The 17,174-nt window shown below is 44.6% G+C and overlaps 1 protein-coding gene across 1 annotated transcript; it reads left to right on the plus strand.

Annotated features, from left to right (window-relative positions):
- Nucleotides 1-555: 555 nt before the first annotated feature.
- LOC138452902 (trace amine-associated receptor 4-like) lies at nucleotides 556-3,769 on the plus strand. The gene is made up of 2 exons (XM_069605247.1): nucleotides 556-579; nucleotides 2,765-3,769. The coding sequence occupies exons 1-2, from the start codon at nucleotides 556-558 to the stop codon at nucleotides 3,767-3,769; spliced, it is 1,029 nt and encodes a 342-aa protein (XP_069461348.1).
- The last annotated feature ends 13,405 nt before the right edge of the window (nucleotides 3,770-17,174 follow it).

A 17,174-nucleotide genomic window follows, 5' to 3' on the forward strand; every position in this document is an offset into this window, starting at 1 on the left:
GACACACGAGTGCATGCAGGGGCTGACAGGCACAACGAGACCCGGAGGAGTCGTTGCGGGAGTCAGGTGAGTGTCTGTATATGTGTGTGTGTGGGGGTTGGGGGGAGTTAGTGTGTGTTCTGCTGGGAAGGGCGTGGGGCGAAAAGGGCATCCGGGGGTGTTACACCCTCTGATTAATAAGAGGACCAACGATGGTGGGGGAGAGGAAGGGAGAGGGCAGAATGTCATATTTCAGCATTTTAAAACCAACAGAAAATTGCCATAGCATTTCGGTGCTGGACTGCCCATGTGGGTGGGACAAAGACTGATATGCAAATGGATATTTCCCATCTGTGAAAGGTACAGTGAGCTAAAGTATGGCTGCGGACTCTCGAGTGGGTACCTTCCCAAAGAACAGGTCAATGGGCCGTGTTCGTTCTCGAAGAGAGGCGCCTATGGACTATTTTTTCATTGTTTAAGGGACTTGGATTTAGTCACCCTAAGTTTTGTAGGGTCTTCCATACATGGACCCCTTGCTCACTGTGCTTAGAGAGGCACAGCTCCACCTCACTGATGATGCCCAACAAGGCTGGAACACTTGTATGGGGCTGCTGTTGGTACTCTTGTTCAGAAGAGAATTGCCATAGCATTTCGGTGCTGGACTGCCCATGTGGGCGTGACAAAGACTGATAAGCAAATGGATATTTCCCTTCTGTAAAAGGTACAGTGATCTAAAGTGTACCTGTGGACTCTCAAGTGGGTACCTTCCCAAAGAACAGGTCCTTTGGCCATGTTCGTTCTCAAAGAATGGTGCCTTAGAACTATCTTTTCATTGTTTAAGGGACTTGGGCATAGTCACCCTAAGTTTCCCAGGGTCATCCAGACCTTGCTCACTGTGCCAAGTCATGATGTGTAGGGAAGTAGAGGAATCTCCCAAAAATAATAATTTGCCTCTTGCTCTCCATAGTCTGCCTGTTGTCCCTTCCACTTACTCCATCCACCCACATCCTACATGTGTTTGCACACAAACAGAAAGCCCTTTGATTGCAAAAGCAAATCGAAATATCTGGCTTGTCAATGCGTACTTGTCTTGGATCTTTGGTGGCACTTGCACCAGCAAATGGCCAAATAAAATGCCTAATAGAGTGGCTCTGTCTCTAGAGTGTGAGCCAACAGTCATGGTAGCAACACATTGCTTTGTGGCGAGTGGCAGGGATGTCCTTCTCGCCATCTCCCATGGGTAGCCCACACCAGCAGCAGATGAATACCATATCCATGCACTCCCACTAAGCTGAGAATGGCAGTGAAAGAGAAAGCACAATACGCTTCCTTCCAACTACCCGTAGAGTAGGGAGAGCGGTGTCCGGTCAAAGTTTCGAAAAAATAGTGTTGACAGGTAAAAGATTCGACACAAAAGTGCCGAAAACAAAAGTTTTGATTTTTTTTTTTGAATAGTAAAGTGTTTATTATAATTTGGTATAGTTAAATAGGTGTTTAAAAAAAAAAACAGGGGTTTGGGGGGGACCCCCCCATAAAAATACTAAAAAAAGAAACAAAATGTCGAAAACTTTTTTTCCACACTTGTGTTGGAACTTTCACCAGTCGAAACCTGGACTGTCGAAACAGTCACTATTAACCAGGGAGAGCATGTCACTTCTGCACTGCGCATGACACACGTCCTCCCTAGCCCTGTTAACAAAATCAGAGGTGTATGGGAGGAGAAGGGGGAGCCCAGAGTCACTGCACCACCACAGTCACTAACAGGCAACAATCTAAAAACAGAGAGGGCAGGGAAGGAGGGCGTTGCAAGAGAAGGGAGACATGTGACTGTCCGGTTATCAGTCATGATGACTGCAGCATGAGATGAGCGGTGCGGCTGCATACTTCAGAAGAGAATAGAGCCACACTTTGAACCCAGTAGTGCAGGGAATTAACAAGTGAATGGAGAGTGCTAAGGAAGAGGGGTGGTGCTGCACGGCCGCCAGGGGGGCAGGTGAGTGGCTGGTTGGGAAGGAAGGGTGAGAACCATTTCTCCAATATTTGCTAGCACAGGTGGAGCTGCTGGACAGGAGCTCATGGAGAGCAGAAATGGATCGTTTGTTGTCGAAGTGGACTGCACCAGACAAGTGGAGACTGGGGGTCTCTAGCCACATTTTGTGATGGCCCCTGAAGTGCAAAAGGCCCACAGTGTGATGGGAGCCAAAACTGAAAGGCTTCCCCAGTAGGGAAGCAGCAATCCATGAATAGCGTCACTTCCCTTTTGGGAAAAGGTGAGGGACAATTGCCATAAAAATACCTTCATAGAGTGAGAATTACTACCAGGTAAATGAAACTCAGGATCTGGTCTTCAATGACAATCCGTTGAAACTTCCCCAGGAAGCATTCTCATATAATTCTCAAGACATATTTTCAATCCAATCCATTTAAGACTTGATCACTGCCGCCATGTTATGTGTGAATCTCAGACTGCTTCCTCATAAAGAAGTATTAAAGGATAGGCTGCAGCTGCTCTCCATCTGCAGCCTCACCGAGCTTCATTGAAACATTAAGGGTGAGGAGCACATGGATTTACTATTTTGTGGTACAATGCTAAGGTTCCTGGAGAGTAATTTCATACAACTTGTAATAATGAAGTGCATGTCGCACCACAGCTGGGCACGAGATGCAAATAATTGAAGCTATGTTCCTTGTTTTCCAGAACTGAAAATGGAGCAGTACCATGCGTAGGATTCCACGCAATCAGCCCCACTGCAAAATGAATGTGACGGGCCCGTGGAGGCCACAGGAATCGCTCTACTGCTATGACCGCGTCAATACATCATGTTTAAGAAAAATAAGGTCAAGCTCAGGTCTCACAGCCATGTACTTCTTCATGGGTGCATCCATCATCCTCACAGTCGGGGGAAACATGGCGGTGGTCATTTCAATCTCCCACTTCAAGCAGCTCCACTCCCCAACAAACTTCCTGATCCTTTCGCTGGCGGCCACAGATTTCCTTCTGGGTCTCGTGGTGATGCCATACAGCATGGTCCGAACCATCGAGTCCTGCTGGTATTACGGAGACCGTTTCTGTACGCTCCACACGTGCTGCGACATCATGCTCTGTACGGCCTCCATATTCCACCTCTGCTTCATTTCCATTGATCGCTACTATGCCGTTTGCCACCCACTGCATTACATGACAAGAATAACCCTGCCTGTGATAGAGGGATTTGTACTTATTGGCTGGTCTATACCATTCATCTTTGCTTTCGGTCTTGTTCTATCGAACATTCATGTTTGGGGAATTGAAGAATATGTGGAATCGCTCAGCTGTACTGGGTTCTGTTCACTCATATTCAATCAAATCTGGGGAGTGTTGTGCTCTATGATAGCCTTCTTCATTCCAGGGACTGTGATGGTGGCTACTTATGTGCATATTTTCACTGTGGCAAATAGGCAAGCCAAGCAAATAGACACAATTACAAGTGAATCCAGGAGACATAGCAACAAGGTACCCTTGAAAAGAGAGCGTAAAGCAGCAAAAACGTTAAGTATAGTAATGGGGGTATTTATTCTGTGCTGGCTGCCTTTCTTCATCCTGACCATAGCAGACCCTTTCTTGGGCTTCTCAACCCCAGAAGACCTATACAATGCTGCCCTATGGCTGGGATACTTCAACTCCACCTTCAACCCAATCATCTATGGCTTGTTCTACCCTTGGTTTCGTAAGGCATTTTGCATTATTATCACTGGGGCGATTTTTTCTCAAGGATCTTCCATGATGAATCTGTTCGCTAACAATGTGTAGGTTACAACATTCAAAATGTGTTATTTCTCCAAAAGTGCTTTCATACCCAAATGCACCTCATTTGCAGGGACAACCCTGAAGAAAACCTATAAGGAAATTCAACAATGTGTTAATGATCGTTAAAGCAGGGTGTCATTTCTGTCCTAAAGCCGAGTCAGGTCCACAAAAGAGTAAAAACCATACAAAATGAATCCTTCTCGGGCAAAACTTAAAAGAAAAAAGTCAGGACAGTCTTTCTTTAAAACGTGCGCAAGTTCAAGTGTCTACCTATAAAGTTCACAAGATTTCGGGATACCTCCTCACCACTCACAGTCTCTGGTTCTTTCTAGAAAAGTAATCTAGCTTACCTTGTGCTGATGGTGGGATGCAACCACCGTTGATATTTTCTGCAGGTCCTGTAAATATCGCTGTGTCTGTGTCACTAGGCGTAGAAGCAGCTGGAGCTTTTCTTCCAATGGCAAACAGAGCCAACCGGGTCTGCTGGCCCCAGTTTCCAAAGGGAAAATTAAGAGGTTCTTATCTCCTTCTTCCCCTAGGATCCTCACTTCTACCAGCCGAACCTCCACTTCTTTTCCTGACTCTCGCCTCCCCACACCACTTGCTTGCCCCTCCTCCCACTGTGTGTTCAACCCTCTCTGATCTGGGTCTCACCCCTGCCGCATTAATTAGGTAATGTGTGACTTCTTGTACCTTCCTGTTTTCAATAACCACCACCTCACGAGCACTGGGTGCTTCCACTGGCTTCCCAATCTCTTCCAGATGTTTATCTTCTTCCTCCTCCTTCTTTCCACGCACCCACCGCTGCCTGATTGGTTCCTGAGGAGCTGCTTCCTCTACATAGGTGTTGGCATAGGCCCGATGTAATCCAATCAATGGCTGGACTGTGGCATCAACACGTTGGTCCACCATCTTGAAATGTGAAGTCTGCCCAGGTCCGTGCATGCTGGTGAAGGAAGGGCCACTTCTCCAATGGCACACATTTTCCGTGCTTCAAGAATGTAATAGCAGTGTTTGATACATTCTGCATATACATTGCAATGACCCTGGGAGGGGGTGGGAGTGTAATGTTCATTGAAGGATGCGGCTCTCTGGACAAGGCTCTTATTTACTAATTGTCTTAATGTGGTTGCATAGCACCAGCATGTCATGGTTCAGAATCAACAGAGTAGTTTGACACACACAAACATAAGGCAGAGAGAACGTGTAGTTTGCAGCCCGTCTGGCTTCCTAATTGTTTGAAGTATACCTCTAGATATCAGGCGTGCAACTCAATGTTTGTTGCATGGATGATGAAAGATCAGACTAGAAAGCACGTGTACAACCAGATTAGCCCAACCATTTACACTCAAAATCACAATTTAAAGAATACTTATCTTGCAAACTATTAAAATAATTGTTTCACCGTGGAACTTTGTGTCAATAAATGTGAATGATTCTAACTAGGTGAGCGTTATGAACCAGTGAAATTAGGAGTGGGTGGACCCTGTTGAAAGAATAATCCATCTGACCAATTGCAGTCATCTCCTGTGTCCAACGACCTCCAATTACTTGCATTATCCATGACACTCATACGACCCTAATCAACCCAATAAGTTGTCTAGGGATGTGCAAGGATTGCTTTCATGCATGAAAGCAAATATCTTGGTAGCACTGAATGTCAAACAGTTCTTTGAATCGTGATGCACTTTTATTGAATAATGAAAATATAGACAGTAAAAAGGAAATGTTTACTTTTTTACCAGATACTAAATTAGATCTATTAGATATATCCACACCTGATCTTAATACACATCTAAAATACAAAGGGATATACATGGGTCGTGATTTACAAAAGCCCTTTACAATGGTGTAACGCCAGTGGAAATGACTCTGGCCCATGATCTGCTAAGTGGTTGATTGCAAAGTGACACTGTGCATACAACATCTGATTCCATGTGCTCCTGCTTTTTTGCCTTACAAATGACAGCAGCTTCATTTTGCATAAGCCTTTCAACAAATGTGGCAACAGGGAAAAAGGAAACTTGTACCTTCCTTCTGTAAACCCTATAGTCGCTGCTGCAATGGTTTTGTTGCGAAAGTTTATAGTTACATGGTCCATTTGTTCCAACATCTCATATGGTCCATGCCACCTAGAAATAAGTTTGTTCTCAGAAGTGGGCAACAACATCAATACCTTTTGACAGATGTAAAAAGAGCTCAAAGAGACCCTTTTGTCATAAGAGGTTTTCTGTTGTTCCTGTGCTCTGACCATGTGGGTTTATATTAAAGATATAACAGCTGTCATGTGTTCTTTAAGGCGTGTTGCAGTTTGTGAAAGTGGTATTGGGGCTTCCTCTCTCTCCTCCCACGCTTCCCTCAACATATCTATGACATCCCATGGTTCCCGCCCATAAAGTAATTCAAATGGGGAGAATGTTATCAGAGCTAGAGGGGTCTTTTTAACTGCAAACAAGGCCAATGGAATAATTTTATCCCAATTTCTGGCATCCGGTTCCACCAACATTTGCAGGATGGTCTTTAATGTTTTATCAAATCTTTCTACAAGGCCATCTGTCTGGGGATGATATACTGATGTTCATAATGGTAATATGCAACAGCTGTTTAACTTCCCCCATGAGTTTGCTCATACAAGTTGAGCCTTGGTCTTTAATATTTCCTTTGGAAGCCCCACCTGGCAGAAGAAAGAGAGCAGGTGCTTCAGAATTTGTTGTGTGGTGTTTGCTCTCAGAGGAAAAGCTTCTGTATACCATGTTGCATAATCTACAATTACCACAATGTATTTATTTCCCAGTTTTTAAGTTTATAAGGGCCCCACATTGTCCATACCAATTCTTGATAAAGGAATTTCTATGATTGGAAATTGATTTAAAGGAGCTGGTGGTGGCATATGAGTGCTAGTCTTTTCGCAGATCTCACAAGCCTGAATGAACTTAATATCAGAATGTATTCTGGGCCAGTAGAACGTATTAATTATTTGGGCCTGAGTCTTGGTCTGTCCCACATGGCTTCCCGTCAAATGTGAATGGGCTATCTCTATGACCACTGGCTTATGACTTTTAGGGATGTCCAATTGTGTTTTTACCAAGTCTTCTGAAGGGGTGTCTCCTCCATACATAAGTCCATGTTTCAAAAAGAACAAAGGCCCCCTTTTCTCACGACTTTCTGTCTCTGGTAGAACTTTTAAAAATTCTTAAGCCAATAAGGTGTCATTCCTTTGGGCAGAGGCTAGGCTTGAAAGAGTCTCTGTTTCTTCTTCTCTAACTTTTCTGGGCTCAGGGTCCGGAGGGCCATCAGGTGTTTCATCTGCCTCTACGAAACCTTGAGTACCTTGATCTGTTCTTTATTTCCTAGTCTCGTCCTTAACCTTAGGAAGCATTGCCCTCTCTAGCACCCCCTGAGCAATTGTATCCCCTTGCTGAATTTGAAAGGGATCCTTTCCGTGATTCTGTAACAACATTTTAGCATCACCTCTAAAGCCTGGATCTTTAACCCCATCAATTTCAAACCTCCATGCTATCCCAGATTTGGGTGCTAGTCGAATATAAGTATCAGGAGGTGGAATTAGAATCAAATTAGTTGGTATCAATCTTCCATCACCTGGGGGAATAATCTCATCCCTACTACTACAAATAGCAAACCCAATGGAGCTCTTCGTGGCTACTGATGGGAATGATGCTCTAGCACTTAACTTTGCAAATCTTAGGGTTCCCTATCTTGTATCGGTTGAGCCACATCCCATTGGTAGCACCATTTGGGAAGGCATCATGAAGCACGGCACAGACAACAAGTTCAAAGTTCAAACAATATATGTTTATGAACTTAAATGTCAGGATTGTATAAGGCCTAACGTGCCCTATGCTAAGGTGGTATTTCTCTACCTAAAGAAAGTAAGGACAGTCTGAGTCAGTAAGTTCAACTTAAAGATCTGTCTGTGTCTGAAACCTATACTTGCCCTCACAACTAAAGTTAAAAAATGTGTAGTGATGATAGCAACAAACAAAATAGTGTTCAAAATAAAGTTTGGAGCTTCTTCCATCCCCAGGCTTACTCTCCATCTCCCCTTCCCCAAGTTCAAAGCAGTTCCAACAAGCCTTGGGGTTCCCTTCCCCAAGTAGACAACACAGTTCCAAGAAGTCAGCTATTCTGGCTTGCCAATGTACAATCAGTTCACATTTCTTAATTCTCATGACCAGTTCCAGGTCACCTTTATAATCCTTCAGGTTCAGTTGGTACAGATTTCTATATTTCCCATTCACTTCAGCAATCTTAGTCACAAGTGAATATTCTTTATCTGGACTTTCATTCGCTTTTCCAGACATGGTATCCTCTGCCTAGGTGCAGTTATTGGACCAAGCAGTCCACCCATTACAGGTCACACAACTGATAACCCTAGGTTTCTTGCTCACACAGGTTTCTCTGTTGCCACAGCTGTGCTTTAGTTTGCATTCACTCTGAATTATCCATTTGGCTTTGCAACAGTGTGTTCATCCACACAACGTATTCTGTGGTGCTCACTCTCATCTGCCAACTTGCTTTCACATTTCAAAAGTGTTCATCACTTACTTTTCACTTTATTCATAACCTGCTTTCCCCTTTATTCACAACTTGTCATTCTTTGCCTTTAAATGTTCATTACAGTTGTTTCACACCTGTTCTCATTTTATTCATGGACTTCTTAAAGCGTTCCTTCAGTTCGGTATTTAATAATGCTTGTAAAGTGTTCCTTCAATTCGGTATTCAATAATGCTTGTTTCTCTTTTAAGTTCCTTCTCTTTAAATTCAGTGTTTGTTCGTAGTATTCCCAAAACCCCCCTTTCTTTGGGATCACTGTCACTTGCACATTTATTTCCATTCAACTGGCATCACCATATGCCTTGCAGTAGCCCCAGGACTACCCCGGTGCAAATGTTACCTCTGATTCAATCACCGGTCCTCTGCGGCTCCTGCGGGCGGTCTCTCATTCTCTTCTCAGCTTCACGAATACTTCTTTGCGGCTCTGCGAGCAGCACTCGCCTGCTAACAATCCCGCGGTGGGTTGCCGGTAGCTCTGCCTCTCATTCGTGGACGCTACCGGTGGCCTGCAGAACTTGTGAGTCCTCCCTGCCCCACATCTCTGGCTGTGGGCACCATGCAAATGGGACACAAAAGCCTTGACCCTTTCACAGGCCACTCAGACCCTCCTTGGCAGCCCTCCTCTTTGCAGGAATTCACCCCTCTCAGGCCGTCTCTCCAAGCCCAGGCATCTCTCCTGCTGGTTTTCCCTTCCTTGTTGTCCGCTCCACCTTTTATGCACCTGTGACCTAATAACAGGTTGCAGGTGCGAGCCCTTGAGTGTAATTGACTGACAACGGTCTATGCCTGAATGATGATAAAGCAGAACTCCTCATTCTCGGCTCATCATCCAATCTCAACAAACTAGACCAAAATTACACTTCTATAGTAATAGACAACAATAAGTTCATCGTAGCCAAGGAGGTCAAAACCCTTGGCTTCTACCTAGATTCCACACTCACCTTCAAAAAACAAGTTAATGCTATGGCATCTGCCACTTCCTACACATGCAAACTTATCAGAGCAGCCAAACCATTACTCTCACCCTCCAATTGCATTACTCTAGCCAGGGCTCTGATCTTGTCCAACTTGGACTATTGCAATGTGCTATATATAGGTTGCAATAAATACATCCCGAATAAAATTCGAATCCTACAAAATAACGCCGTAAGAGCGGCCCTTAGTATCCCGAAGAAGGACCGCATCTCTGAGACTAGAAGATCGGTCAATTGGTTATCCACTAAAGATAAAATCTTTGTTAAATCCGTCTCCTTGACTCACACATGTCTCCACCAAGCAGCCCCTCAATACCTTATAACTAGATTCTCCAGACCAGCTTCATCTCGACCTTCAAGAAGGGCCAATTCCAATCTCCTCCTTGTGCCCAGATTTAAACGTACGATGTCTGGAGGGAATAGCTTTCCTGTAAAAGCAGCACGATTCTGGAACTCCCTTCCACCTCCCTGTAGGGAGGACCTCTCCTATTCTCAATTCAGAGCTAAGACTATCAATTGGCTCAAGGATCATGATATATAACTCCCCAGGCACCGCCACACTACAAATGAATGTAATTATGTATACACTTGATGACAACTGATTTTAGCAGTTACAATTCAGGATACTCCGTACATTCGCTGTATATAGGACTGTATATTTTGCATATTTCTTGTAACCATTTGCCTCTTCGGCCCTCAGTGCTTCTGGATGCTCCAGTACTGTAACCTAGCTGGACCCAATTTGTTACTGTATGCATGTAACTAAGCTTTGCAATCCTCTTTATGCCTCTGCGCCTTGTTACCTCTCGGTTAGGTGCGCAATATAAATAAATACAATATAAATAAATAAATACAAATACAAATACAACAATTATTGGTGTTCTCTGGAAAGGCCTGACCCCCACCATAGTTTCCAGGCCTCCTGCTCATCTCAGTTCCAGAGTGGTGTAACTGCATGTTAGTGTGTACAACTCCTAGTCGTTGTCACAACCTTATCTCCCTCAAGGGGACACGGGCCCTTATGAACCCTATTTGGGCCTCCTCGGATGCCCTGGAGCCAGTCCTGGCGCTGCTGGCATAGAAGACGCTCACTGGGACGGTCTTCCTATGGCCAATGGATAAGCATGGCCGCCCCCATGCGGAATACTGGAGAACTGCATGCTGCAGTCTAGCTTCCAGGGTGGGGCCCGCCCCAAAGGCACCTGGGATACTACCTAGCTATTTAAACCACGCCCGACCAAGAGCACGCGCTTCGCGTTATTCTGCCTTTGCAGCGTGACGCTCATCCTGCTCTGCATCCTTACCTGCTCAGCTTCGTGCATCGTCTTCGCTGCCCCCGATTTCTTCATTCCTTCGGGGGTTCCTCCAACTCCAGCCCGTCGAGGTCCGCAAGACAAAGTTAGCAGGTTAGTCATTTGCAAGGACGCTTTCAGCGCCACATGGCAACTCAGCTTACCTGCTTGAACCAGTTTTTGGCTTTCTTCGCGACCTCTACCACCAGCAACGAGGACAAGAGTTAGCTCATATACCAAAGACTTATTCTCACCTAAAGACTTACTCTCATCAATAAAGACTTTGCTCTCACTTACTAAGACTTACCTGAAGAAGGAGTTGCAGCCGGCCCTTGCCAGTGAAGCAACTCGGCGGAACGGGCCCAAAATCGTACCCCTGCCCGGAGCGGCAGGATGGAGAGCGCACCTTTAACATCAATAAGGTGAGAGTCACCCTTAGGGAACCTGCACGGGAACGCGGGAGGTGGGCGATCTAGTAGGAAATTATCTAAGCTGCCCCTCCTGTCTTCTAGAGCTGAATCCACTTATCCAGAGGTCCGGAACGGGCGAGGGGGTGTGTGTCTGGAGAAGTTTCCGTGGAAAAGAACAGGTGAGCGTTACAGTCGTCTCTTCCTCGTACCAGTACTAGAGTGTGTGAGAAACTGGAGGGTATTCTCACTCCTAGACCCCTTGGATCCTCTGCATAGGTGTCCAGAGAAAGGCCATCACTATAGGATCACGACTTTGGGGGCAGAGAAGCGAGGGATGATCACCTCAGTCCTTGGGGACTAGGAGTGGGATGCCCTTGGGTGACACATGGTATCTCCCTTTTCTCTTTTGACAACCAACACAACCCTCCCCCGCTGTTACAAGCTAGTTCCCCTAATTTCTCCACAATTAACACTTGCCAGTACTGGGATGAAGAAGAGACAACTCAGCAATGAAGACTCAACTCTTTTACCACTCTGGTACTGGGACAAGGAAATTGCTTGTTAGGAACTGTGAAGGTCAGGAATGTCCCTTTGATTGTTGTCAGTCAGAACTAATTATACAGCCACAAATGCAGTCTGTCATGGTGCTGCAGGTGTACAAAAGGAGAACAGCTCAGCAGAGCAGAAGTGAGCAACAGGATTGACAGGGGGAGCAGCATGGAGGCCGGTGCAAGTAGTAGAGATTTGCATTGGAGCAGGACACTAAGACACTGGCAACTACAGAGAGGCAGTTCATGGAAGTGTGGTGTTGGAGCATGGACACCCTGGAGCAGACTGAAGAGGGAGAAGTGAGCCATGTGGAAAGGCTGTTCTTTTCCCATATGTTTGAGATGTTCGTTCCCCTGCGTGGAAGGGACAACACAGGGGTGTTATAGGGGCAGGAGCTGGAGTTGCACTGCAGCCCGAACTGTTAAAGCGACTGGTGAGTTTCTAATGAATGTGAAAGCTGGTGCGCAAGTGTATGAACTCTGTTATTCAGGAATACATTGTATGGGAGTGGCCACATGTCTCGAACAAGCACATTCTTTCATTATCAATTACAGAACTGCTGAGAATACTTTGTATTGAGGTGGTCGCGTGTGTCAAGAAACACGTTTCCGAAGGTCTCTGAACACCAGGCAATTCAATTAAAGCAAAACAAATGAATATTGAACAGCACATTAAGCAAAAATAAGCCACTAGCAAATCTAATACTTATTGCATACCGAACTGAATCAAATCTTTACTAATAAAGAGAACAAAGACATTTTAAATATAAAAAGGGAACAGAACCTTAACAATACTCAAACAACTGTATGCTGAGTTTTTAAATGAATGTAACTTTAAGCAATATACAGACCACAGTATGCTGAATGCTCAAGTGAATAAAATATTACAGAATAAACAAAACAAAAGATGCTGATGATTGATTTACAGTGGAACTTTAAAAATTAAATAACAGAAAGGGAAATTGATACCAACTTGTGTGAAAGCTACAAATTACAGAAACAAATATTTGAAAGCAGAAGTACTTAAACTTTGAAAAATAAAACTAAGAAGACAAGGATATGTTCTTTGAACTGGGTTGCTAAACAAAACTATATCTTGGGGAAGGGAACCCTTCAGCTTTGAGACATTTGCTGCAGTGATAACGGAGTTTCACTTCAGCAACACAAGGTAACCTTGTATTGGAATTGTGTTGCTTAGACTTGAGGAACAGAACCCCGAGTCCTGATTCAGACTATTTCGCCATGAGTTCAAGAAAGTTAATTTTGGGACTTTCTTTGTGGAACTATTTTACACTTGGGGAAAGGGAGCTGAAAATAATCTGTGAGTTGGGAGAAGTTCAAGACTTTATGTTGAACACTGTTTTCTTTTGATTGCTGACATCTCTACACATTGTACAGATTTAAGTGTGAGGGTAAGTATAGGTTTTGGACACAGACAGATTCCTAAATTGAACTCTTTAACTCAGACTTTCCTTAGTTTGATTTAGGTAGTGTGAAACAGGCATGGTATCAAGAGACAACACGGACAAGTGAAACACAGTTTGAAAACCTTTATTCTCAATGGTCAGGATGGTGTAACACCCAACTTGCCTTAACTCTAAGATGGGAATGTTCCCTAATGGAAAGAAAACTAAAGGAAGTCTAAGTCTGTCAGTCCAAAACAAAATACTGTCTGTGTCAAAACCTATGCTTGTCCTCAATTCTACAAAATAATAGGGTGAATGGGATTTGGCCAACTCAGTAGTGTTCAAAGTAAAGTTAATGTGACAATGGAGCATTTCTATAGCTCCCTTCCCCAAGTGTAAGGCAATCTGGATTATCAAGTTCCACAAGTCTCTAAGGGTTCACTTGACAAAGAACAGTTCACTTGGCACAAAGTTCACCTGGCAAAAATTTCACAGTACCTTTTCAATCTATCAATATCATTTATTCAAACAACGATATCTATAAACCACATTACAAAACATATACAAGATTGATACAAACATACAATAATGATTAAAAAAGTGATACAAGCCAAAGTTATGTTAAAAACAACATTACAAAGAGAATAAAAAGGCCCAATAATAAAAAAATGTAAAATACTAAAATTAAATGCGCATGTACAGATTACAAGAAGAAATTTTGTTCTGCCGATACCAAGTTATTTATAGTTTTTATCAGCTTTATGAGGAAACAATCAAGGTACAAAATATTTGTTCCGCCAATACCGGTAAGTAAAATACACACCCCCAAGCCACAGAAGTATTAGCTGCTGACAGTAAATAAAACAAAGCAGGTCTAACCTGAGTGAAACCAGCATTTCTAAGCAGTGGTAATATTGTTTTACTTCTAGGTTCCCGGTAAGCCGGGCAAAACATTATGAAATGCATTAAGTCCGTCTCAGGCCAATCGCAGCATTGGCAAGCTATAGATTGTTATTTAACCAATTTTTGGTTCGTGCCCCAAGCCAGAGAGAATCAAAATGCGCCCTTGTCAATGCCCACCGGTCATATGGTTTATGACTATGCAACAAATACGGCTGGATGCCTTCTGCAGTTTTTATGATAATGTGCCTTCTATTTGCTGCTACCTCCAATGCAAGCGGTTCTCTGTCAGACACAAGAATTGCATTATACTGTTGCTTATATTTACTTACAATGCAGGATGACAGAAGGGTCGAGGGGCATAACAGACTCTAAGCATTTAGCTGAGAAATGCATTTAATAATGTGGGAGAGCCATGGGATTTTATGTTGGGTTGGGCTCACGGCCAGCGCTCGTATGATCGTGTGCGTTAGTGTGGCTTTGGGGTTTGACCATACCGCCAGCCAGTGTGAGAGGGGAGCCATCTGCCACTCATTACCAATGTGCGAGCATCCAATTTCCAGGTGTATGGCATAGTTCGGGGCAGACTGAGGGAGGCCAAGCAGTTTTTTCAAAAAGGTATTCTCTATGATTTCAATGTGGGTGGCCTTCCCCATGCCCCACAGTGCAGCCCTGTAGTTGGTGGCTGCTTTTGTTTGGGCTCTATACACCTCCAAGATTAGCCTAATGGGTTGCTCCGAGCAAATATTTTAGAAATGAGACAGACCCCCAAGGTCCTGCCTCATTCTCAAGCACTGTTTTTCAATATGGCCAGACCCTCACCATATCTCATTAAAAGAGACTCCAAGGTATTCAAATTTGCTTACCCTTTGGATAAGTTCTCCACCACTCCAGATGTTATGCATCCTGAGTGGTCTACCTCCCGTGCCTCTACACGCCATCACTGCCGACTTTTTAGAGTTTACTACCAGTTTAAGATTGGGCATGACCAGGGTATAGGCATTAACCAAGCATTGTAAAGCCATGGGGGTGCAGGCTATTAGTACAATATCATCCGCATAGCCCAGTACTGGTAGTGGTAATCTGCCCACCCTAATGAAATCTGAGTTAGTTTCCACCAGTGCCTGGTACACTCCATTAATATAGAGGGCAAATAACACCAGGGCCACCACACAACCCTGATGGACACCCAAGAAAGTTTCAAAAAAGGCTGTACATTTTCCCTGATCACCAAATCTGACACAGGCTGACCTACTTTTGTGAATCAGCTGGGGCAACTTCAACAGCTCTTCCGGACAGCCCATGGACCTGAGCACAGCCCAGAGCAAAGTTCTGTCCACTTTATCAAACGCTGTGCTCATGTCCATGAACGCCAAGTAGAGTGGCTCAGCCCTTACAAAGATCGATGAGGCACCCACCAGACAGAGATGCAAGACCTGGTCCTGAGTCCCCAAACCTGGGCGAAAAACCATACTGGATGTCTACCAGAACCCCAGAGTTGGAGATCCATTGCTCCAGATGAACCAGGACAACCCGGCCGAAGATTTTAAAGAAGGTGTCCAACAGAGAGATAGGTCTGTAGGATAGGGCGCTACCTCGATCACCCTTCTTAAAAATTGAGTAAATTATTGCCTGCCGCCAGGAGGTTGGGTAGACTCCTAGTTCCAAAAAGGCATTAAAGCAATTAGTGAGCAAAGGAGCCCACAGATCTACCTCATCACAAAAGAGGTCAGCCGGGATGGCATTCAGGCCTGGCGCTCGATTGTGGAGTTGCTTATTGAATGCTACCCGAACCTCCTCAACAGATAAGCGCAGAGTGCTATCATGATCCCCAGCAAATTTGATAGGGGCATCAGCCTTATAAAGGGAGCTAAAGTGGTCAAACCATGCCTTTGCGCTTACATTGTTCTCCTTAGGGGTTCTGGTTCTCGCATATGGCGGCCCATCCGCCACAAACTCCCAAAAAGCTTTGGAGTCCCCTTGCTCCACGGCATGCAACATATTGTCCCATGCCAGCTCCTCTAACTGGCTTTTCCTTTTTGACAGAGTAGATTTATACAGGGCCCATGCATTGATTATTTCTTTGCATGCAGTTGCCCTTTAAGATTGTTCTGGGCTGCACAATAATGCTTGTCGAAACAAGTTTTCTTATTCTTATTTGGTCTCCCTATTCAGGTTTGAGAAGGTTGTTTTTATCCATCTGTAGCCGGACTGCTGTTTTGTTGATCAGGGGCATTTGCAGTTTCGATTTCACTTTCCCACTTTTTACCCCATTTGCTTTTTTCTTTGCTAGGGCTGTTCTCCTGAACCTTTCCCGCAACCTCCCTTCCCACGTCCCCTCCACCTTTGGTGAGCCCAGGTGCACTTGTTGTACTCCGCCCACTGCTCGCTTCTCCCCATCATCGAAGTCGCTCCAGTATTCCCCATCCCTCACTGATCCCACGTTATCGTACACTAAACTGTCTGTTTCCCCTTCCCTATCTACACACACAGACGGAATGGGGGCACTGTCAATGCTGAACAGAAAATCTCCAGATTTCCACTCCTCCTCCTGTGGGAGAGGTGGGGTTGGGGGCAAAACTGCAATCTGTACAGGTATAGGACAATGCTACTTCAATGTCCCTCACACTTACTCCCGTATGGGTGGGTGTTGCTGTGTCAGGGTCATATGGCAGGGTTGGTGCTGTACTCGTATTTGCCAGAGTGCTTCCCCCGGACACATAGGTCGGATTTGAGTACCCCTCTGCCCGTCGTGTTAGTAATGGGTACATTTTCTTGGGTTTCCCCACCCCCATTTTCACTTTCTCCCTTCCCCCCATCCCATTGTCACCATTTCTGATGTATGTTCTCTTTTCTCTATGATGGGTGTTTCTTCAAACATCTGCCACAAATCTAATATTTCCCTCCATTTGTAGTGGTCTCCCCTTGTATTTGGCGGTGAAGTAGGTGGACATATGGTCTAAGGCACCCTTGTTGAAGGAACCTTCCTCTGGCCAGGAGTAGGGCATTCCTTCCCCCTTTGTTTCTTTCACCCATTGTCCATGGTATTTCTTAAATCTCGTCACTGTATAGGGGCAGGCCTTTACATATATAGGTTAGTGGGGTTGTCTGTTCCCATGGTTGTCATCTTTTTTAAAGTATGTGTCCGAAAAAATATTTGTGCAGTGTTCTTTTTCCCGTCCCTCTACACCGTCTGGGCACTCAATGTTAGTTTATTTACATTCATCAAATGCATGTTAAAACTGTCATTACTTTGTCAAACAAGTGGACATAACTGCTTTTTTAGAAAACGAAACAAACAGA

Source organism: Ambystoma mexicanum, chromosome 4p, assembly GCF_040938575.1.
Source record: "Ambystoma mexicanum isolate Mex_15411 chromosome 4p, UKY_AmexF1_1, whole genome shotgun sequence".
Taxonomy (NCBI): domain Eukaryota; kingdom Metazoa; phylum Chordata; class Amphibia; order Caudata; family Ambystomatidae; genus Ambystoma; species Ambystoma mexicanum.